Raw genomic sequence first — 26,059 nt, 5'->3', positions numbered from 1 at the left:
TAAGTCAAAACTCAATAGCGAGATAAACATATGATGGAACACGAGGCTGAGGTCTAATTGGTAATGCTCATGAGAGTTTGGGACATTACAGAATCAGTGTGGCTTGTCACTGATCTATAGCAATTCAAGAGAGTAAGACATTGGTGAAATGGCCATGCTGTAGTCCAAGTACTTAGGTATTCAAATGTAGCTCTTATTTTTAAGAAAATTTCACACCAAAAGAAAGCAGGAAATGCCACGGCTGCAGAGAAACATTCAAACCATTAGCTCATTTCCCTGATGACACAGTTTTGGTGACTTCCCATTGCTTCTAGCATAATAAGCAAAATCCTTAATTTATGCTACAAAGTCCAGTAATCTTGCGAGCTTCTCCAGGCCCTCTTTTTCCACTCTGTATACTAGGGTCTCATTGGCCCTCCTTTTAAGTATTTTTGTACACAAAAAGGCTTCCTTCCATCACCTCAGGACTTCACATATTCTGTTTCCCTGCTTGGAAAGCTCTCTCAAGCACCATATCATTTGTCTTATTAATGCTTCAGGCACAAGGCATCTGAGCCCAATATTACCTCCTAGGAAAGGATTTCCTTGACCTTCTCTTATCCCAGACAAAGTCAGATACTCTGAAGCAATGCATTTAGTTAAAGAACCCGGGCAAAATCTTAGGAAAGATTCCACCAAATGCCCCTTTGATGTTAAGTGATAGCTATTTGGAAGAGAGTTAGGGCTTGTATCATTTTCTAACCTATTTTTATGTTATACAGCTAAATCACTTTTTCCAAGAAAATGAACCCTCTGTATTGAAAGGAAAATTGTCCTTCTGCATGAAAAATATATTAATTAGCATCACTTGAATTGAATTAATTTTGCCCTTCATACTTCCTACTGTCATCTGTTGGTTCTGTTTATTGTTCACTCTACTTTCTGAATCATGCATGCCTTCCTTCTGGGAATTAAAAACAAACAAACAAGCAAACAACAACAACACAAATCTTATAAACGGTGCTACCAGTAGTTGAGTAGAGCGTTCACTGAAATGGGGGGTGGGTATGAAAATTCAGTAGTAGCTCTGCCTCTACATAGGAATTCATGTTGACCATGCCATCATATTTTTGGTTTATAATAATAATTAACACTGCGCTAACAATAGTAAACTTATATTGATTTCTAAATGTTTCTGATGGCTGAGTCCCTTTTCCACCCAATCACAATCAGAAATACGTAACTCTAAGTTTTATTGAATGATAAAATTTTCATAATCAAGAAAAATTGGTTCTCTTTCTAATTTTAAGCTATTATAACAGTAAAGTTTCATCACTTCTGTTCTCTTATAAGTATTTATAGAGTGAATAAGTAAATACTGTTTCTTTTTCTTTAAATGTAGTTTAATCCCACTTTTTGCTTGGGTCACTCTACTCCTTGAAGGTCTTCCATGATCTCCTAATCTAAATTTTTTTGTAATTTTTTCATAACATCCTGTTCTCTTCATTCATATATACCACCACTATAATTGCATATTAATTTATGTAAATATATCATAAATATTTACCTTAATGGGGTTGCCTGTTTTATTTAACATTACTTTCTTGGATCTACCACAGTGATTGTCTGGTAATATTATACACCCAAGGAAATTTACTGAATGAGTAAATGAATGAAAACAAGCCAGACAAATGCTGCCAGTGTGTGAACCCTCCATAGATTCTCCTTTCCCTGTTAAAGATAGGTTCTTCCTCCACCTCTTAGACCACATTAATTAATGTGAGATTAATTTTGTATGTCTTAGGGCCTGTATTATTACATATCAATTAAAGCTACATCAACATTTATGCTTACAAAATGTTTTGTGCTATACAAATGGTGAATTAATTTTTTACTTAAAACCTAGAAGGGCCGAGAAATGCATACTTAACTGCATATTTTTCTTCCAGTCCTTATTATTCCAAGGAACTAACAGCCACTACATACACACAAACACACACATACACACACACACACACACACACACATTTATCAGTTGGGAAAAGAAGCAGATACCCAGTGAAGCAGATCTTAACTCACTAAATCATGATGCTGCTTCACCAACATCCCTGGTCATTTACCCTACATATAATATAGTGAATCTTATTTTTATCATTAGGGTATTACTGAATAGCTGTCCTATCCTAAGAGACCTTAAATAGAATCAAAGTGGTATGGTAAGCACAGATAAAACATCCTTATGTCCAGTAAACTTCTCAAACAGCAAACACAGACTGAATATGTCTCCCCCACATATTTTAATTTCATAGATTAATATTTTTATAGTGACACAAAGCCCACCTAGCAGGAGGAAACAAAAATCTTCGAAAAATAAATACAGGCTTTCTCTGAAGACACAGATGTGTTCAGACAACATAGGCTCAATGTTCCATACTGTGCTCTAATGTTTGATGTTCTCCATGTTTTGCCACAACTACTCACTTCTCTCTTAGAACCCCAGCCTTATTTCCACTTAATTAGTGGCCATTTCTTTATCTGTAAAATGTTCAACAATTTAAATTTTAAATTTCCAACTAAAAATATCAAACTTTAAGGCAATGCTTATCATACAGAACATAAGACTCAGTAGCTACATATTGAATATAGTTAATGATTAGTGTGGTGTGTCAGCATGATTGAAGACCATCTGCTATTGCTAACTGAAACCAGAGGTAATTTAATTGATGACCTTTGCTTCATCCTACATAAACCATAAAGGAAAAACTGCTGTTCAGCACCTCACACGAATACTGGCTGCAAATGCTGACACCGCACGCACATTCTATATTTGGTGCTATTAGAAAACAGAGTAGCCAACCTGGTCTACGATGTCGTTTACTTTATCCCGTTCACAGTCCAGGATTACACGCCGTTCCTTTTTTAACTCCAGATCTTGAAAGAGTGATCTGTATGTCTCATCTTTCTTGTCATTGTTAATGTTTCCCACATTGATAGCAGTCACTTGCCATTTCTTTTCCGCAGCAGAATCCAGTACAGCTTGCAGTGTTGATAAGCCTAGTAAGGCAAAGAAAAATGATGACCGAAAAAGATACTTGAATAACTCAGAATTACGTTGTGAAATTGACAGCAAATATATTTTTAAGTCTGATATTTTTGTGCAACTGAGGGGATGTTGACTCCTCTAAAAAGCTACAGTGAAGATCTTTATCAACATTGAATTATTTCCGCTTCACATCAAAAACTCTTTTATCTATATGCTATTGTTCTGATGGAAAGAACCATATTTTGGGAGGGATAGTCTCCCCTTCTTTCAGCTGTTTCTTTTGGATATTACCAAAGAATAATGTCTGTGATACCTTTGGTTAATGTGAGATCAAAGACATGACACACATTTCTTTCTCTTACAGAATGGGAAAGACTGTTTCTTTACATATGACAACCTATCATTTCATATTAACATTGTCAAGAAGATGTTAAATGAAAATGTTGCAAACATTTTCAGAGAGACAAATCTACATGAGTCTCTGTGAGCATACGAGCCAACAATCTCAATGAGGCTGTTATATTTCCTCCTATTGTCTTCCAGTCAGCCGTTGTTTTCCTCAGCCTTCTGTCACATCATGTTTTTGTTATTGGGACTGATTCCATAGAGATTAAAATGTTCACCTATTAACCAGATGGTAGCAGTTAGTTTTCTAGCTCATATTTGTTACATTTACTTAACTTTTCAAATGTAAGACCTGTTTACTATATATCAGTAACTTTGCTTATAACATCGTATGACTTAGAAAATTTCTTTTTATTTTTAATAAAAATATATTACTTTATACATAGGATTGAGAAGGAAAATAATTGGAGAACTTATTCCCTAAAGTTAAATCTTCAGTTTAGCACTAGGAAAAGCAGTACATAAACTTGTCTTCCACATCACTTCAACTCTTCACAGCCAACCTAAATTCATCATTTCTATTAATAGCTTAATGAACAACACAAAATCTGGGCTCCAAAAAGAATTCAGGGCTCATCACATCTCTTTCTGATTCCAGAAAGTCCTACATCTTTCTCAGAAGAATGCTAATTTCTTTTTAGCCATAAAATGTGGGATTTACCTAATATGATCACACTACTCTATAAATTTTATTCACGTGCTACACTTTATTTTCAATCTATTTACTATGGCAAAAATATGTGCATTGTAAAAAAAAAAAAACTACTAAACCTGGAAACAGCATTAAAAATTGTATTGATTCAATACTGATCAAGAGTATATAAGATTAGCTTAGAACATCTTGTGATACAAAATGCAGGGAAGCTCTCCAAAACTATCAGAGTTGTCTCAAAAAACCCAGGAGCCAATGTGATGAAGATCAAGTAAATTTGAGGCAATTTGGATATCAATAGGAATAATAACTGCAAAAGACTTAAATATATAACGTATTTTAAACCCATGAATTCTTATTAATACCTAAAATTATAAACTACCAAAACTGAAACAGCAAGAAATAGAAAATTTGAACAGACTGATAGCCAGCAAAGAAATTGAATCAGTGATATTTAAATACATATAAATATCTGGTTGCCTTTGAAGAATACTAGGAGCTGAGTTGTGATTTTGAAACTGGTAGATAAAGGAAAAGAAACAAGCATTTTCTTACCCCTCCTTTATGACCTATACTCAGGGTAATAATTAGTTAAGACAGCTTTTCCTTTTTTGGAAAACCTCATTTGTCCAACTGACAAATCAGAAATGATGAAGGAATATAGATTCAGAATTACAACCATCTTTTAACATATAGTGAATTAATGAAACAAGGTAAAAATCATTAACTGCTGCTAAAATGCAGAAGTTACCTGTCTCTAAATGGGAATAGTTAACATCATCTATGGAGTATTCCTGCCAAAAAATGAACATGGATCTTGCCAGACTTCTAGATCTAGCTGCCGATTTATAAGGAATATGTGGCAGAGTAATATGCTAAATATCAGAGTGTTGCAATCATCAAATTGAAAATCTACGTATGTTATTAAAGACTTAAGAAATATATAAACCAATTGGGGGATAAAGACCTCATTTTTATTTTGACTCAAATAAACTGTGGGGAAAAATAGATGATGAGATTAATGAATTACTGTAAACCTGCATACGATAATGACATTGTGGTTATATCACAATACAAACTGAAATATGTACGGATGAAATTACATGATGGCAGGTATTTGTTTCAAAACAATTGTGAAGGACAAGGGATATAGATAATAATACAAGAATTCCTTATACATTTGTCATTAACAAAGCTGAGTTAATGGGGTATCTGGGTGGCTCAGTGGGTTAAAGCCTCTGCCTTCGGCTCAGGTCATGATCCCAGGGTTCTGGGATTGAGCCCCAGATAAGGCTCTCTGCTCAGCAGGGAGCCTGCTTCCTCTCTCTCTCTCTCTCTTTCTACCTGCCTCTCTGCCTACTTGTGATCTCCGTCTGTCAAATAAATAAATAAAATCTTTAAAAAAACAAAGCTGAATTAAGAGTCCTTGGGGATCTTCATACTATTCTATTTTTTATATAATTTTTTATTTTTTATAAACATATATTTTTATCCCCAGGGGTACAGGTCTGTGAATCACCAGGTTTACACACTTCACAGCACTCACCAAAGCACATACCCTCCCCAATGTCCATAATCCCACCCCCTTCTCCCAACCCCCCTCCCCCCAACAACCCTCAGTTTGTTTTGTGAGATTAAGAGTCACTTATGGTTTGTCTCCCTCCCAATCCCATTTTCTTTCATTTATTCTTCTCGTACCCACTTAAGCCCCCATGTTGCTATTTTTTATTTAAAACATTTCATTGTGAAAATTTTAAAATAATTTTTTTTCATATAACCAGTTTATTGAGGGATCTATATTTTTATTTCGAATTGGGAAGTTGAGCCATAAACTGAACTTAAAGGGAATTTGTGTTTTTGTTTTTTGACAAAACAACAATAATTGTTTCTTCCGTCCAGTCATGTACCAAAAACACAGGAATTTCTCAAAGAATAACTTAAACAAGAGACCACTTTCCATTGGAAAAAAAAAATCTATTAATGATAAAATCTCTTTTAAAAAATTCATGGATCACCTATGATTTCCATCCACTACTTATAAATAAATCATTCTATGATATAATTCAAACCCTCTTCCTGTTTTTCATCATCAGTGAAGATAGAACATACAGCTGGCCATCATGATCAATTCAAGAGCTCTCAAAGTGCTTGAAAACAGTTATTAAATCTATCCAGTCTTCTTCCCCGAGTAGGAAAAATAGCTAATTTTCTAAACCTCTTTCACTATCTAGGTCCTACTTTTTCACAAATTTTAATCTTTATGCAACTAACTCTTCCTTGTTACCTCCTTAAAAACATTACATCTATGAATGATCTTCCATATGCTATCAATGTCTTATCATATAACACTGCAATTCCTTTCTTCTAAGCAGAAATTATTTTTTTATTTAATTATGAAGTTGACCACATATTAAAATTTCAAGTGGTGATGTTCTTGATATTCTATCTCATCTTTCAATATATATTACAAGAAATTTTAGATACAAATAATGATTTGTAAATCAGTTTAATCAAGTGATATTTCTATACCTAACATTGGCAGTTCATCTTGTTAAAAAAAAAAGGAAGATGATATTATGTAATATATATGAAGATAATATAATATAATATATTAAGAAGGCATTTAAAAAAATAGTTGAGTTTTCAGCGAATTCATTCTATGTGTCAAAAGTAACTCACAGTTGGTGTGGATTTTCTCTTATTCAAACTCTCAGAATTAATGTTTTGTAACCTATGAAGCCGAAAAACATTACATCCATTAAGAAGCTAAATAGCTCAAGTGGTGCAATATCAGATTTGATTAATTTAGTGTCATCAGAAGACAATGAATAATATTAAATCATCTAGGAACAGCCAGAAGTAACTCACAATCCATAATATAGTCATAGTCTGACTCATGATTTAAAGAGATTGCTGTCCCATGCTTAGTAATCCATATTCTTAGACTTGTTTTTTCAGTAATAGTAACAGACCTCTTAGGCTCCTAACTTGATCTGTGTCTTCCTCACAACTAAGACTTTTGTGTTAATTCTGGTTAGTTTAAAATTAACAGATCATTTTAAAAATCACTGAAAATACATGTTACAACTATTGAGGTGAAATTAACCTCTTCAAACCTAACACAAATTCATTTCTTGGTCTCTTGGTACCACATTCTAATTAGGGGAAACAATATTACCTGAGATAATTACTCTTTCCTTTCCACACAAACTAGCATAAAATTATCTTCATAAATACCTCCATCTTTTAACCAGACTATAAACTTGCATGAACAGTGGGACTTCTTTAAAAATACTCATTTACTTCAAGTTATTAGTAACTAGTAATTGTTTTACTCTAGTATCTATACTGTATCAGGATATTTGAATTATAGCAGAAACTGATTTCTTTTTACCAAATTACTAAGAACAAAGAAAGCTTGAGATACACAGTTGTTCATCTACAAATTGGAAAGTTTAAAAAAAAACAGAAAATTAACAATTCCTCCTAAATCATATATTTAAAATGCATTTTAAAGTAACTCAAGAATATCACAAAGTCTAAAATTAAGTTCTAAACTCTATAAATTCTCAGGCTTTTGGCTAAAATAAAGAATAGCTAGACTATGTTTTGTTGGATTACATTACCACTTCAAATGCTTAATTGTTGCAAAACTAGTTATAGTTATATAACCTATTTGTGAGCTGACAATCACCTTAAAACTCTTCCAAAGTATTACCATCAGTACTTCACAGTTTCATCTTGAGCTAGTGTTAGTAATACTGTGAGAGAGTTATAGAAACATCATCAGCCCAAAGACAGGTAAAGTCTAAATGCTTTAATTGGTATATTAGCAGGTAGATTAAAAATAATTACTGCAAATAGGTATATTCATTCAGCTCATTTCTTTCTTTTCAAAAATATTTTCTTTGTTTCATTTAAAATTCACTGCCCTTATTCATCTTTCAGGCACAGAAATTAGTATTTATGATCACTAAATCATGGCAGCATGCCTAGGCAGATTAGATTAACATACATTTCCCTTATTGACTTTCTCAGGAACATCTGAAAAGAAATTTATGACTTGGAAGTATTTTTATTCTATGCATGATTTCTTCTTGAAACTGGAATCAAGGAGCCTTCCCTTCAGGGAACAAATAGTATAGTTTAAAAGTAAAATCAAGATATAAATATATAAAGCATTAGTTCTAGTTTTACTTACTATGTATAGAAATGTGTTGTCTTACTTTATTGACACTGAACCAATAAATAAGAGACACATTTTGATTAAAGTCTTGGTTCAAATTTAATACATAAGGTGATATTTAATGCATATGGTTTACATAGGTAAGCCATTATTCTATAGTTTCAAATGTATTGAAGATCTATCTACCTACTGTCTTTGAAGTAAGAATATGCTTTATTTTATTTTATTTTATTTTATTTTATTTTATTTTATTTATTTGGAAGAGAGAGCACACAGCAAGAGATGTGAAGAACACAAGCAGGGGGAGTGGGAGAGGGAGAAGCAGGCTTCCTGCCAAGCAGGTAGCCTGATGCGGGGCTTGATCTCAGGACCCTGGGATCATGACCCACGCCGAACACAGACGCTTAATGACTGAGCCACCCAAGCACCTCAATAATAATGTGCTTTTAGGAAGAGCATTGGTTCATGAAGAAGTCACAGGATGCTGCAATATGGCTTGGATAAAGAGAAGACAGCGGTCCTAAAACATCACAGTCACCAAATGAACATTTTCAGCACTGCTCTCATGGGTAAACTTGAACTAGAAGATGCACTCTACAAAGACCAAGATGAATCCATGTCCTGCCTTGTTTATAATTGGGACATGGACTCCTGGACTTGTTGCTCAGCATTTTGATGGATGGTGGGAAGGAAGAAGGGTTTAAAGGGTAGTCTTAGTTAGGAGCAGTGCAATAAATAAGCATAGAAAAAAAATTTTTTTCATCCAGCTGATATTTGGGGCAGAAAGTTATGAGCCATTTTCAAGCTTTGGCCCCATGCTGCTCAAAAGAACATCAATTGGTATATTTAGAAATTAACATTTAATAATATAGGGGTGCCTGGGTGACTCAATTGGTTAAGGGTCTGCCTTCAGTTCAGGTTATAATCCCTTGGTCCTGGGATTAAGACACACATCAGGTTCCCTGCTCAGCAGGGAGCTTATTTCTCCTTGTCCTTCTGTCCCTTCCCATGGATTGTGTGTTTTTTCTCTCTCTCTCTCTTTCAAATGGATAATAAATAAAATATTTTTTAAAAGCCATTATGTTTTATTCTACACTAAGAAAATATTATTAAAATTTGACAAAACCCTGTATGCCAACAGATTGGACAACATAGAAAAAAATGGATAAATTCCTAGAAACTATAAACTACCAAAACTTAAATAGGAAGAAATAGAAAATTTGAACAGACCAATAACCAGCAAAGAAACTGAGTCGGTAATCAAGTAATTCCCAACAAACCAAAGTGCAGGACCACATAACTCTTCACCTAGATTTCATAGGTGAAATCTACCAAACATTTAAAGAATAGTTAATATCTAGTCTTCTGAAACTATTCAAAAAACAGAAAAGGAAGGAAAACTTCCAAATTCATTTTATGAGGCCAGAATTACCCTGATAACAAAACCAGATAAAGACACGACTGAAAAAGAGAACTACAGGACAGTATTCCCGATGAATATTATCAATAAAATACTACAAAACTGAATTCATTTATATATTTTTAAAAGATCACTCTCCACAATCAAGTAGGATTTATTTCTGAGTTGCAAGGGTGCCTCAATAGTCACAAATCAGTCAATATAATACATCACATCATAAAAGAAAGGATAAGAACCATTTGAACAATTCAAAATACACAGGAAAGAAAAAAAAAACCCTTTGACAAAGTACAATATGCAGACATAATAAAAAACCTAAACAAAGTAGATTCAGAGGGAATATATCTCAACATAATAAAGGCCAGCTATGAAAAACCCACAGTTAACATTATCTTTAATGGGGAAAAACTGAAACCTAATGTCAGGAACAAGACATGCATATCTACTCTCACTTTTATTCAGCATTGTACTGGAGTCCTAGTCACAGGAATCAGACAACAAAAAAAGATACCAAATTGGTAAGGAAGAAGTAAAACTTTCACTATTTGGAGATGACATGATACTGTATATAGAAAACTAAAAAACTGCATCAGAAAACTGATTGAACTCATGCACGAATTCAGTAAAATTGCAGAATATAAAATCAATGTACAGAAATCTCTTGCATTTCTATACACCAATAATGAAGCAGCAGAAAGAGAAACTTAAAAAAAAAAAAACTCATTTGTGTTGCACCCAAAATAATAAGATACCTAGGAATAAACCTAATCAAAGTGGTGAAAGACCTGTAAACTATAAAACACTGATGAAAGGAATTGAAGATGACAGAAAGAAATGGAGACATTCCATGCTCATGGATTGGAAGAATAAATATTGCTAAAATGTTTATACTATCCAAAGCAATATATACACTTAATGCAATCCTTACTAAAATACCAAGAGCATTCTTCACAAAAATAGAACAAATAATCATAAATTTGTTTGGAAACACAAAAGATCCCAAATAGCTAAAGCAATCTTGAAAAAGAAATGCAAAGCTGGAGACATCACAATTCCCGACTTCAAGTTACATTACAAAGCTCAAGTGATCAAATCAGTATGGTCCTGGGGCGCCTGAGTGGCTCAGTGGGTTGGGGCCTCTGCCTTCACCTTGGGTCATGGTCCCGGGATTCTGGGATTGAGCCCCACATTGGGATCTCTGCTCCATGGGGAGCCTGCTTCCTCCTCTCTCTCTGTCTGCCTCTCTGACTACTTGTGATCTCTATGTGTCAGATGAATGAATGGAATCTTAAAAAAACAAAACAAAACAAAACAAAACAGTATGGTCCTGGCACAAAACAGACACATAGATGAATGGAACAGAACAGAAAATCCAGAAATAAATTCACAATTATATATTCAATTAGTCTTCGACAAAGCAGGAAAGAATATCCAATGGGAAAAAGTCTCTTCAACAAATGGTGTTGGGAGGACTAGACAGCAACAGAGAAAAGAATGAAATTTGACCACTTTCTCACACCCTACACAAAAATAAATTCAAAATGGATTAAAGATAAAAATGTAAGACCTGAAACCATGCAAATCCTAGAATTTGGAAAGGCAGTAATTTCTTTGACCTGGGTTATAGCAGCTTCTTTCTAGATGTGACTCCTGAGTCAAGGAAACAAAATCAAAAATAAACTATTGAGACTACATCAAAATAAAACGTTTCAGCATAATGAAGGAATCAATCAACAAAACTAAAAGGAATGGGAGAAGATATTTACAAATGATACATCTGATAAGAGACTAGTATCCAAAATACATAAAGAACTTTTAAATCTCAACATCCAAAAAAAAGATCTAATTAAAAATGTGCAGAAGACATGAACAGACATTTCTCCAACAAACACATTCAGATAGCCAATAGACACATGACTAGATCCTCATAATCACTGATAATCAGGGAAATACAAGTCAAAATTACAATGAGATATCACCTCACGCCTGTCAGAATGATTAAAATCAATAACACAAGGAACAACAGGTGTTGGAAAGGATGTGGCAAAAAAGGAATCCTCACAAATTGTTGGGAATACAAACTGGTAAAGCCACTGTAGAAAACTGGATGAAGGTTCCTAGAAAAGTTAAAAATAACCTTATGATCTGACAATTGTACTGCTGTGTATTTACCCAAATAATAATAAAAAAAAATTCAAAGGGATACATGAACCCTTACGTTTATAGCAGCATTATTTGCAACAACCAAGACATGGACACAAGCCCAAGGATCTATCATTGATGAACTGATAAAGAAGATGTGTTATATATATACGAAGAATGAAGTCTTGCCATTTGTAACAACGCAGATAGAGCTGGGGAATATAATGCTAAGCAAAATAAGTCAGTCGGAGAAAGACAAATACCATACGATTTCACTCACATGTGGAATTTAAGAAAACAAAACAAACAAGCAAATAGAAAAAAATAAGAGAAAGAGAGAGAGAGAAAGCAAGAATCAAACTCTTAACTTCAGAGAAGATGCCTACCAGGGGGTAAGTGATTGGAGGAAGGGTGAAAGAGGTGACAGGGATTAAGGACTGCATTTGTTGTGATGAGCACTGGGTGTTGTATGGAAGTGTTGAATCACTTTATTGTACACCCAAAACTAATATAACAGTGTGTGTTAACTAACTGAAATTAAAATACTTTTTAAAGTTGAAAAAAATAAAAACTTATAATCCAAGAAGTAGAGAGAGTGCCACATCAAGGACAGACCAAATTGTTTAAAATTGAAGCATGTAGAGACACACTGAGATGAAATCATGGAATCTATTTTTAAAGCGTGCAAAGAAGGGGTAAAGAGAACAAAGATGCATGCTTACAATCTCATAACACTAAATAAGGAGGTGCTTCCTTGAAGGGTATGAAGTTAACAGCTGAAGATAAGAAAGCCAATCATACAATAAATGCACAAATGAACTTTTCAAAATGTAGTATGATGGCAAAGCTATAAAAACTAGGACAGTAATAAGAAAAAAACCTGGATAGCAAAATCCCATTCCTTAATCCAAGTAAAACCTAGGTGAAATCCTAGGTAAATCCTAGGTAAAATCCTAGTAAATCCTAGGTAAAAATGAAGTCTTTTGCTATTTTGAGTCTTATACTCTTACCTCTGAAAAGTTTCAGATTCATGTAACACTGTTCATATTAAAACAGGAGCAACCGGGGGCACCTGGGTGGCTCAGTGGGTTAAGCCTCTGCCTTCGGCTTAGGTCATGATCTCAGGGTCCTGGGATCAAGCCCCACATCGGGCTCTCTGCTAAGCAGGGAACCTGCTTCCCCTCTCTCTCTACCTGCTTCTCTGCCTACTTTCTTTATAAAAAAGAAAAAAATAAATAAATAAAACAGGAGCAACCACTTTATAATACCTTGGAAATGTGCCCATAAGGCCATTTTTGGCTTTAATATATAATACTTCACTTTAACATATAATACTGTAACTCTAATATTTTTCTCTCAAAAGATGTACTGAAACTCAAATCAGTTTGTAAAATTTAATGATGAGATTATCTTATCACTTCAGTTTCATTTAATATTTCCAAATTATGTATTTATAAAATCACTTCAAAATGTTTCATGTTCGTTTCACAATTTCATGGACTCATCCTTCTTCACCTGATCATCAACCAGAGCTTGTCCTCAGTATCTCTCTCCAAATACTAGAGTTTCTCTCTTTCTGTTTATGGCCTTATTGTCTATATGACTTTTCTCAAAAGTTCAGGTTCACCTAGAGGGAGTCACAGTGAGGGTGAAGTATACCCCTATTAGGGCCAATTTAATGTTAAAACCTGTTTAACTATTAGGGTCTGCTTAGCCAGAACAACTCCATATTGCCTAGGTAGCCATATTGTTGTTTACATTGTTTCATTCCGGGAATAAACGCCCCAGTAGTTCCTGGTATGGTTCCGGGTAGAAGCCTTGTGTTTGCTGTTATGCCCTATAAAACCAGTCTGTGAGATTGGGAGGGGGTCGCTCTCTTCAGAGGCGGCCCTGGCCGGTCAGTCTGACTTCTAATGCTTGGTATAGAATAAGGCTTTGCATAACTTTCACTTCATCTCACACTCGTTCCTTTGATAATGGACCCCACAGTAAAAATGCCACCTTCAGCTTTGTCAAACAGAATCATCTTCTGATCCTTCAATTTAGCCAGTGAGATTCAGGTTCTCAGATCATCTCAAATTTAAAATACACAGAAGCTTAACTCATTAATACTATTTATTCAATATCAGCTCTGTTGCAGACTCATCTTAAGTTCTGTGTGTACAGTAAGGAACTGGACCCCCAGTGTAATGGGTATTGCCTGGACATTGCCTTCCTGGGGCTTTACACCAAGGGTGCAAACAAAAGACAAAATGCTAGGCCTTGTGTCTAAAACTATTCCTCGAGCATAGTGGGAGCTCAATAGCAGTTCTTGAGTGAAAGAACAGATATGAATATTAATTATAAATTGTGATAAGCCATACATAGGAAAAGAGGAGACTTCTTCGTGAGAGAACAGTATGAAATGAAGCTCAGTGGAAATGCTCTGTAAGCTGAACTGTGAAGGGGGAGAAAGAACCAGAGGCATGTCCAGATATTTGAGGTGAATGAGTTTGGTTTGGTGTATCTGACACTGTGAAAGAAGATTAGTTAGATGGATTTAGTTTAGTAAGTGAGCAGGACAGTAGCATAAACTGGCAGGAACCAGACATGAGAGCCATGTTAGGGATTTTCAATTTTACCTTCATTTTCATGAGAAGTGTTTGGTTTTTTGTTTTGTTTTTTTAAGATTATATTTGTTTGAGAGAGAGTGAATGAGAGAGAGAGCGAGAGAGAGCACGAGTGGAGGTAGGGTCAGAGGGAGAAGCTGCCTCCCCACTGAGCAGGGAGCCCAGTGCGGGACTCAATCCTGGGACTCTGGGATCCTGACATGAGCCGAAGGCAGTCACTTAGCCAAATGAGCTACCCAGACGCCCAAAAGAGAAACAAGTGTGGAAATGGAGAGGGAAGAGAAGGAAAACATGGTGGTGGCCTGGTCTGGAGCAAAGACAATGAAAAAGAGCGTCCAGAGATAAAATATATTTCCCTGGTTGAATCACTGCCAACAGAGTGCAAGGATGAAAGAGTCATTCAGCATACTCGCAGACTGTACACTAGTCTTATTAATACAAGAGTTCTAAAGGACATAGCAGAGAGCAGAAGGAAAACCTATGAATAAAGTTAGTTTTGTAAGCCTTTTATCACATTAATAGGAAGTATGCTTCGGAATCATCCAGCACATTACAATCCATATTTTCTTTAAATGGTTCTGTTTTAATTTTTCATTCCTCATAGGAATACCAAAGCTCTCCCTTCCCAAAGCAGGGGGGAGAAATTGTTGACATAGCAACTTTTTTCAGCTGTAGAGTGCTGACGGGCTTTTCCACCAAGTGTTCTCATTCCCGGGATGGGGAGGACAGGGCAGAGAATGAGACACCTAACTTGAGCACTCCAGATGGGATTGCTGCAGCAAATAACTACAGACTAATCAATGGCGAATTGACTGACGGCTGGATCTCTTCCTGTCTGCCCTTGTGGGTTAACAACGTGCCCTATCTTGGTTGAAACAGGCTTCTGGGTTTCACTGGAACCTTTAAATAACTCCAGGAAGCAAGCTGCTGAAGGAAGCCCAATCTGGTACTTAGGTACTCGTACAATAGCGGTTCTTAATCTTTTTGAGTTTGATTATGGGTACTGTCTTTAGAAAAATACATACGCAAACAGGCACAAAATGTTCCTTCAGCTTTAGAAAGTACACCCACTGAAGCCAAATCTTGGACCCAGAAATAGTTAAGAACATCCAAGATTCTAAAGAAAATGAAAACACTAATTTGAAAAGATCTATGCACCTCTATGTGCATTGCAGATTTATTTATAGTAACCAAGATATGGAAACAGATGAAGTCTTGACTAATAGATGAATGGATAAGTAAGATGTGGCATAAATACAATGGACTATCATTCAGCCATAAAAAAGGATGAGATCCTGCAACTTGTTACAACTTGGGTGAATCTAGGGGTTATTATGACAGAAGGAGAGAGACAGAAGGAGAAAGACAAATACCATATGATTTCACTCATATGTGGAACCTAAAAAACAAAACAAATGAATAAACAAACAGAATCAGACTCTCTTTTAAAAAAGCAGAACCAGACCTATACATAACAGAGGATAAGTTTATAAAATACAGAAAATATAGAATACGTAGAACAAACTGCTGGCTGCCAGAGGGGAGAAGGGTGAGGTATTGGGCAAATGGGTAAAGGGGAGTAGGATTTACAAACTTCCAGTTATGATATGAATAAGTCTAGGGAATAAAAGAATGTAGTCAATAGTATTGTCATAGTGTTGTATGCGGACAGATGGGAGCTACACTTGTGGTGAGCAAAGCACGAGGTACAGAGTTGTTGAAATCACTATGTTGTACACCTGAAACTACTGTAACGCTGTGTATCAACTATACTCAAATCAATCAATCAGTCAATAAAACTTTTAAAAGGAACATTTGGGATTCTACGACACATACATCAAGCAGATCTGTTAATAATAAACTTTGCAACAAGAGATGTGGAAAACACAAAGGAAGTAACTCCCCCTGAAAATACAACTTTAGCATAATGAGCCAAGATTCTATCCAATTAGTATGATAATCAATAACATTTTATCATAAACCTAGAATTACAAAACTGCATGGGTCTGCTGTCAGAAGACCTGGGTCAAATTGTACCGCTACTCAAACGGAACATAAGCAAGTCCTTTAACTTCTCTGAGATTCAGGGATGCCATTTTAAAGCAAGGTTAATAATGGTCATACCTTTCTCATAAAACTTCTGCATGTGAAAATATTTAATTTCTATAAATTTCTCTAGAAGCCCTTATTTACATATCTATTCAGTTTCACTTTGACCAACTTTCAAGGCAGTCACTTCAGTGACCTTGGACTAATAATGTCTTGACTCCGAATCTCAGAAGGTACTATTTACATTACAACTGAACATCTGGGTATTGGGTTGACAGAATCTTTATTTTTAAAATGAACATTCACAACTTTTTTTTTTTAAGCTCTAAATACATTTCCCAATTTTCAAACTGCATTATTCATTTACACAGCAAAATCAAACCAAGTGATCCCTGGACTTTAACACGCCTGTATTGCTCCATAACATCTCATATAAGTGTCAAGTGTAGGCATTTAATCTGACCCATTACAAAGACATAGGGATATTGTCACTTACCTCTGTCACTGTCATAGAGATATGCAAACTTGTCCCATTGATAGTATTCAATCAAGCTAAGAAGTGCTCCTTTGAGGTCAGGTCTCATCTGAATGACAAATGGATGTGTGCCATCTGTTGGGAAGCTGGGAGTGATGAAGGAGACATGGAGCGTTCCACAGAATGATGTGATGGTATTTACAGACTTCTTGTCATAAAATCCAAAAATAGCATAGACGCCTCTTGAAAACTGGGAGCAGACTGAATAGGAAAAATAGAAAGGATATATCACTGAAATTGGCATACCGTAACATAGATTTGCTTAAAACTTAATGCTCTTTTATATGGAACATAAAATAATCAAAATGGAAAAATACAGAATTTATATCAATGATCCATCCTGTCTGAACACTTATTTACTTAGCTCTCTCTTTGAGGAATTCAAAGAATTATAAAGCATTAAAAAGTAATTTTGGCTACAAGAAAATAGACACATTATTATTTTTTTTTAACAAACCATGTAAGTGGAACACTATTTTAGGATAGCCACATTGAAAAAAAAAAAAAAATGCAGGGGCTCCTGGGTAGCTCAGTTTGGTTGAGCTCTCAACTCTTGGTTTTGGCTGAGGTCATGATCTCAGGGTCTTGAGATGGAGCTCCAATGTGGTCTCCATGTTCAGTGGGAGGTCTGATGGAGGATTCTCTCCTTCTGTCCCTTCCCACACTCACACATGTACACCCTGTCTCTCTTTCAAATAAATAAGTAAATAAATCTCTAAAAAAAAAAGTGTAACAATCATTAATTATATGAAGAACAAACTACAGTTACCCAGCATTTATACACATTCATAACATCTCACCCCCTCTAAAATCTGATTCTTTAAAAGGGCTTATTGTGTTAATGATGCCTCATACTAGAAGGTCAGAGGGCTTATGAAGGGTTCTAATGCTGACCCAAAGTTCTTTAAAAAAAACCAAATGCAAGACACACCACATACACAAAGAGACACATCACCAGAAAGAGATTTCTAACCTTGGGTCTCTCAATCAAGTAGCAATTAAATGGAGTTCAGAAACCCGAATTTTAATCTTTCTCATGGACTTCCCTTACCCATACTAAACAAAGAACATTACCAAATATTCTGATTTAGGAACATAATCCCTAAAAAAAAGTAATATGTTATTTGAAAGTCTCTATCACTCCAAAATCCCTTAGCCTCTAATGATATACACTATATGGCATATGACAATACCTCCTCCTACCTTCTCCCCCGAAGTCAATCACTAATTATTGTTTATCCTAATACCTAAATATATTCAAATGTGGTCTACTTGTTTGTAGCTCCATCTCAATAATCCAAGTTCATTAACAACCTATTCTTACGTTGTACTTGCCTTGTGATTGGCATGTTCTATGGCACATTAACTCATTTATTTCTCATGAAAACCCTTGAGGCAGGAACTATTATTATTCCCAAAAAGGGATTTTGATAGGAAAATTGAAACACAAGATTAAGTGATTTGCCCGAAGTCACATAGCTAGTAAATGAAAGATGCTGTGTTCAAACCTAGGATTCAAAGTCCAAGCTTTTAATTAATGGGTAATACTGTTTTCCCACATGGATTACTGGAATTCCTGCCCAAATTTCTTCCTTCATCCAATTTTCCCCTTTAGTTCAGTTCTCTACAATAAAGTCAGAATACTTTTTTGAAACACAAATCTGAAAATATCTGAGAAGTAATAGTTACTTTTTCCAAGACTGATTCCTCTGAAGTGCCCTATAGAAACCACACAAGCCATAATGCTTAAGACCACCAATTCAGGTCAACCACATAGCTTTAAATGATTAAATAGCTGATTTTTTTTTTTAATCTTAAGGGTCATTTCAATCCAAGGAAATGAAAATAAGCTATCCAGTAACATAATCTAGCAAGCAGAGCATAATACCAAGCATTCTTTCAAATTAATTAATCCCATTTAAAGGATAAAACTAATGCAATTTCATTTCATTCTGTTTCCTTTAAAAAATAGAATATCTGTAGAAAAATAGATTTGCTTCATGAATAAGAGCATTGCTACAATACATACAGATTCTAATAACCAATTCCAGACAATCAATAAATAATAGGCAATAATTTTTATCAAGTATTAAATGACATGAAAGGAAAGGAAAGCAAGATTGACAATTTCTATGAATGGTTTTTATTTATCAAATATTCCCATTTTCCTTTATATATTTACTAATCTTCAACCCACTTCTGTCTTTCTAACATAAGTTTTCTAGGATTTCTAGCTTTTATCTGTGTAATGTACCAATTGGCATCTTCCTCCTTTATTACTACCAGTCTTCTGCAGGGTAGTCTAATATATCTCAGGAAACTTAATATATTCCTTTACATTCATTTCAAACTTGAACATAAAATAGATATGAGGTTTCTGCCCTTTACTTATGTTCACACTTTGGTCCTGGTCCGAGCAGAAAAGTTGAAAATAACTTTAATATGTTGGCCTGGGCTCATTCTTCACATAAGTAGGAAAAACAAAACAAAACAAAACAAAACAAAACAAAAAACCATTGTTAAAACCCTGCCAGGCAAATTCTGCAGTGATTTCTTATTTTATACATGGATATATGTGTACTGACATGTACATCTTAAATCTCAAGTTTGTTCAGAAACTGATGATTCCATATGACATATAAAAAGGGGAAATTGCTATAAAATTCTCTCTGGGTCTATTTTATTCCATTTTCCGGTGAAGTGTTGGCATGTCATCTAAATACTATAGGAATATCAGGCGATATGATTTATTAATGAGACCTCTTCTTCTCATCATAAGTGAAATACCTTCTGTGATGGGAACAGCAGCCATGGCCTCAGCAGAATGCTTGATAAAGGACGCTCCTGTTTGAATGCATAGACAATCGTAATAAGGAGCCATACCTTTCATTTTCCATTTGTTTTAGACTCTGAAGTGAGTTGTCAAGGGGCCTCCTGGTTATTGTGGCCATCTGGAAACACTTGGCTTTGGCCCAACAACAGGCACAAGCAGTACATGACTTCACAAGAAATTATAATTCACCTGATTCCAAAGGCACTTTTTTTCAGGCAATTCAGCTAATTCTCCAATGAGCATAATTTTGTAACAATGGCTTTTCTTTCCTGCCTATCCCTGGTCCTTTCAAACCCTCTTCCCTTATCTGTTATCTTTTCATGGTAGATATTCAATTGTCTATTTGTCTGTATATTCCTTTTTTCTAGATATTTCTCACTTAATGTCCTTTTTCTATATACCATTAACAGTCATCTCTACAACACTGCTCACCTTCCTCTCTTTACCTAGGTCAGTCTCTGTCTTCAAACATGATGAGGAGATCATTGAGATTTACAACCAGGGATCAATCAGAATTCTGACCTGAGCTGAGGTATTTTGCTTATCCAGTTTGCAGTGATCATCTCAAGATAAAACAGAACAAAATAAAAACAAAAAACTTAGTGCTACACTTGTAACCTTTCATCCCCTAAATACCTGAGTATTTTTGCATTCTAACACTGCTTTCCTCAATATACCACAAATACTTGGCCCTGTTAACATAACACAAAAGAATCTTAGGTGCACTTCCTTGAAATTACTCCTCACTTGATTAGAAATTAAATTTCTCATTGTGATCTCAACTTTATTTCCCAGCTATCCCTCCAAATTTTAAAGCCATTTCCCTAACTTATATCCATCTTCAAAGACAGAAGATTTATCATCACTGAGATAATAATGTGTCACAAGCGGTAGAATAATTCCAAAAGTAGTTTCCTAAAATTACTTAGATAATAACAGCACCCTACATATATTCATTCTTCTCCTACGTCATCTTCAGAAGCAGAGGAAGGAACAGAGAAGATCAGTTTCACCTCTAGTTCCATGCCCCGTACAATCACCTTATGAAACACTATTACAACTTTCTAAATGATTATGCCGATTAGTATTAGAATTTCATTCATGTCTTAAGACTCAAAACTGATTGCAAAAGGAGGTAAAGATGCTCTTATTGAATTCTATTTTAATAAAATATTAAATATCAACTTTGAGAAGCTCAACAAAGGGAAGTCCTTTTAAAAGACAGTTTAGGTCAAAACAGCAGAAATTATCATCTCCTGGGTGTAAGTAACTTGCTGATTATTCCACTTTTTATTATAGCCCAGATGATAGAAGCCAATAACAATGCTGATGGTGCATCCACCTTCCATCTTTCTCTCTCATTGGTGCTGCTAATGTAGCATACCCGATAGAGCCTAGAGAACCTTGCATGGTTATTTAGTAGAAAGGCAGAAAAAGAAGGGCATGATTTATTTTTTGTTTTACTTTTTTTATACTAAATTGCCATTCACTTCAATGAAATAGCATCGGCTGCTTCATAAGCAGGAATGGTGACAGCCCCTTTGCAGCTTGTACAAAGTCTGATAAAAGCTGTATCACCAAGCAATCCTGACTTGAAAATCTGAAGCCCACTGAAAATATCTCTTCTCTCATCACTAAACTTCTGACATTAACCTCTTGCAAATTTTGACCCTGAATTTACTATTGAAATTTCCCTATCATTTGTCAGTAATGATCTCCTACTCACTAAAGCCAATCATCTTTTTCTCAGATCAAGCTTTCTTAGCCTCTCTGAATTTATTAATCAAAAACTTGCTTCCTGATATCTCTCTCTCTCTCTTTCTCCTGTTTTTAGTCTTGGTCTCCTCCAATCCCTTCTCTACATTGCTGCCAGTGTAAAACAATACTCTCTTGGTACTTTTCCTCTCCCTCTAACTACCTTTAACTCACTTACCTTTTTATTTTTCCCTCCATATCCCAAATTAAAAAGGCATTCTACAAGGGTCCATTTTCTGACTGTTTTTTCTTCTCTTTTTGTAGCTTCTTTCTTAGGGGCCACATTCCTTTTAACAAGATCAAATTCAACTTTTTATGCATGCTTCCCACAATTTCATTGGCACCTCAGTTGTCTCCATTTGTCTATTTATTTACTGAACAAATACATACTGTAATCATTCAAAGTGATGAGCTTGTGTTAGGCTTAGAAACTGCCACAGCAAACAGGGTAGATATTGTTCATGTTAGCTGGAATTGCTAGCTTAGCTACAATCTCTCACCCTCCAATATCACCCACTGGAAAAATGTCTAGTTCCCTATCTACATCAATAAAAACAGGAGGGAAATCCTGAAAATTTTATCCTACAAATCATTTATTTGTGTGTTTTTTTTTTTTCCCTTTCTGCTCGTGGCACCATAACTCTTACAATCATTGGTCTTCTAGATTTCAGAATAATTAATTCATTACTCTCCTTTGTTCTGTTCATGATATTTATAACTGTCTGTTTTATTCTACTTCATTCATTCCCCTCTCCCTTGTCCCTCTCCCCCCACCCCTGCTTGTGGTCTCTCTCTCTCTCTCTCTCAAACAAATAAATAAAATCTTAAAAAAAGAGAGAGAGAGAAAAGAAAAGAGGGGTGCCTGGGTGGCTCACTCAGTATCTGCCTTCGGCTCAGGTCATGATCCCAGGGTCCTGGGATTGAGTCCCACATCAGGCTCCCTGCTCAGCAAGGAGTCTCGTTCTCCCTCTCCCACTCCCGCTGCTTGTGTTCCCTCCCTCACTGTATCTCTCTCTCTGTCAAATAAACAAATAAAATCTTAAAAAAAAAAAAAAAGAAAAAGAAAAAATGAGCTGCAACAGTTTGGCAACTAGTAAGTTCCATATAAGTCTCTTGTGACCTCCTTACTTATTATATTCCCTGTTCTAATCAATGTTGATAATAACTATTTATTAACCATGCATCAGGATTTTATTTGTCTTTTTTCTTTAGCATCAAATTCACCAATTCTATAAGACAAATGTTCATGTGTTAAAATAAGACCCTTCTTTTCTGAATATGAGGATCCCTCCAGATCTTTTCCTTTCCTTAATCCTCAGCACACTAAATTGTCACTAATACTGCCCCCTTTGAGTTCTCAAATCTGTCCTCTCCAGCTCCCCTGGCTTTGCCTTCATATGGTCCTCAAACATTTATTGGTCGGATTGCTGCAGTACTTTCGCAAATATCCCCTTTTATCATAAATCGCTTTATCATGGCAGATATAATGCTCCTACTTAAAATCCATTGATGTCTCCCCACTGCTTAGAGAATAATATACGTAATAGTGCTCAGGTGTTACCTGGTCTGTGTGGTCTGAGTTACATGCATCTCCTACATGTGATTCTAAAGCACTCTGAATTTTTGCATGTTAGCCTGAGTTATAACTGCTTGGCTTTGCCCTTGAACTCTGAGCTTACTGAGAGGAGAGAATGAAGTGCTGTTATTTCACTACTCAGCACACAGTCAGCACTTGACGAATGTTACTTAACAAACTGAGGGTTGCTGGGGGGAGGGGGTTTGGGAGAAGGGGGTGGTATTATGGACATTGGGGAGGGTATGTGCTTTGGTGAGTGCTGTGAAGTGTGTAAACCTGGTGATTCACAGACCTGTACCACTGGGGATAAAAATACATGTTTATAAAAAATAAAAAATTATATTAAAAAAAAAAAAAAACAGTTCTTCCATGAAGGCTGTCCCGCTTACCATCAACTGAATATGATTTTCTGATTATGAGTCCTTTCCTCATGGGAATACAGTATGAAGTACAGTATGTTTGAGTGAACTTGGGTAAGTGTGTGGGGAGGGAGGGTGATTTGGGACCTCCTTGAGATCAGAGTTCAGTGTGAGAGCAAAATAAGGATACCTTAATTGGAAGGCCAGTTTCATCCTTCGCTGGTATCTGGTAGGCGGAGCCACTGAACCTGAGCCTGTTTTCCTGTCTACTCAGTAAGGATATTAATTCCTCTCCTGCCTAACCTGGAGGAATGGTTTAAAGTTTAGACTAGATAATATAGAGAGAAATGTTGGGGGAAATAGAAATCATGAAATAAATGTGCTAATGACAGAAAATCCAACCAGAGCACTTTGTATTCTCTTCAATACATCATTCGGGAATTTTCACAAGTACACCATTACTTATTTGTTGAACGAATGGGATCTGAACCAACTGGATAACAAAGATATAAAAGAGCTTCAAATATGAAATTTCATTTCTGCTGATACTAGGAGAATTATGTCAGAACAGTATTTTTATCATTCACCATCATACTGCAGAATAACTAGTTTTCATTGAAATTACCCATGAAATTTAGTCTCTTAGTTCCCATAATAGGAAAATAAACAAACAAAACCCGAAACACCGTAATCATTACTATGAGAAAACAAACCCTGAAATATTTATAAAATCTTATTATTTTAAGTTTTCAAAATATATTTGATATGTGGAAAATGTGCATCAAGAGAGGTGAAGTTACTAACCTTTATTTTTATATTTATTTTTATAAATGCAGGGTGCATTTGGAAAGCTCATGAAAGAAGTGAGCTTCTTTGTCTTGGACATATGTCCAATAACACATTCTGTATTTGAAAACATCCTCAGGTAGTCTCACAATCTCAAATGTCTTACTTACAAAATTCAATGGAGTTGTTCATGCTTAAGCACTTATCATAAACATGTATTCCTTCAAAAAAAGGTGATTGTTTTAACAGACAGCACATGGACAATTGTTTTCCATGTTTAAAAAAAAAACTATACTTTTTTTTCTTCTTGGAAAATCTAGGTAAGTACAATAGCCTGTTCTCACAATGAGATGGAGTAAAACTATCTACCTTCCATTAATGGGGTCATCTTAAAGTTCATATATCTAGGGGGAGGGCACCTTCTTTCACTGCCAATGAACAGGAAAGGTCTCCGCCTCCGGAGCTAGCAGTTAGCACCTCTTAACAAAACTCTTTTCGAAAGCTTACTGCTCTGCATCTACTCCTTCTCCACAGGGGTCAGCACAGTTCCTAGCAAAAATATTCACTATATAGCTATTGAGTGAAACACTAAAGAGTCAAAGAAAATGTGAAGAAAAATACACAGACACCACAATGACATCTTCTATAAATTGCCTCATTGATGATTTTCCCTATAGCCCTGCCACAAATCTTTACTATGATAAATTGCTTCTCCTTTGCATGTATTTTGATCCCATTTTTCATACAAATATTAAATGGGATGCAACATCAACACCAAGTAGTAGAAGACAATGAAGCTGTAATAATACAGTTTTTCTTTCCCTCTAACAAACATTTATCCTTCCTGACCTTCCTGTTATGTTGCTGAGCGAGGTGAAATGTCTTAAGTTTATTGCTATTGCTGGTATTATATGCAGCTTTAAAAAATCTATACCATTTATTCTGGCTTCATTCATCATTGGGGATAGCAAGCAAGAGTAGTCCTGGCAGTAATAGGCAATAACTCTCGTGTGAATTTTAATGATGGGTTCTGGACACATAAACGAAAGGGAATCACCTCTGTTTATATAAGATGCTATTTCACAAAAGATAGTCCCATTCTTCATCCCTTGGACATGTATTTCCTCCTCATAAATACACAGAGTTCTACTCTGCAAATTCTTGCCGGGTTTATGCTCTATGTAAATTCTGGGCCCTGCGTGCCCTGCTGTGATTTGAATGTTGTGGATAAAGAGTGCCAGGCTGAACGTCTGGAGGCCTGGCATCTAATCCCAGTTGTGACACCAGCCAGCTGTATGCTTCTGGCAAATTGCAGCTTTCAAATGTCTCCATACCCTCAGAGGTCTCATCGAGCTCAAACTTGGGCCTGTATGGCCAAACATCAAAGAGAGAAATTATACAAAATGTCAGTAGTGCATATTTCTTATTCATTACAAGCTTAAATCCTGTAAAATTGAGTGTGAGATATGATAAGTTTTTGCAGATTAAATTCTGCCATTCTCTGTAACTTTTTATGAGTCTTTCTTCCTTTTATTCTTTCTTCTTTTTATATTTCTTCTTTCTGTTTATCCTGTTCCTTCCTTCAATGTTTTGCTTTTTCTATTTCATGTCTATCTCTACGTCTTGTCTACCAGAGATAGCCTAGGCTCCACAGCCATTCTTGATCCTGATGCCTAAAGAAATGTCACATCTCTTTTCTGATTATAATTAGAATGTACAAAATTGAAGGA

General features: G+C 35.5%; 1 protein-coding gene across 5 annotated transcripts in view; it reads right to left on the bottom strand.

The window, feature by feature from the left end:
- GRIA2 (glutamate ionotropic receptor AMPA type subunit 2) overlaps nt 1-26,059 on the bottom strand; it is a 158,364-nt gene that overhangs the window by 64,379 nt on the left and 67,926 nt on the right. For all 5 annotated transcript variants that reach the window (XR_006608166.1, XM_004772044.3, XM_004772050.3 and 2 more), the window contains exons 3-4: nt 16,982-17,221; nt 2,837-3,033 (exon numbers count right to left, since the gene is read on the bottom strand). Coding sequence is in view for 4 of the 5 variants with exons in the window: in XM_004772044.3 (XP_004772101.1) it covers nt 2,837-3,033; nt 16,982-17,221 (437 nt within the window). In the remaining variant the exon portion in view is untranslated. The remainder of the gene's footprint in view (nt 1-2,836; nt 3,034-16,981; nt 17,222-26,059) is intronic.

Source organism: Mustela putorius, unplaced genomic scaffold, assembly GCF_011764305.1.
Source record: "Mustela putorius furo isolate JIRA1106 unplaced genomic scaffold, ASM1176430v1.1 tig00000056_pilon_pilon_pilon, whole genome shotgun sequence".
NCBI classification, from domain to species: domain Eukaryota; kingdom Metazoa; phylum Chordata; class Mammalia; order Carnivora; family Mustelidae; genus Mustela; species Mustela putorius.
Note: the sequence above shows the minus strand (reverse complement) of the source record. Positions and strands in the feature narration are given on the sequence as shown.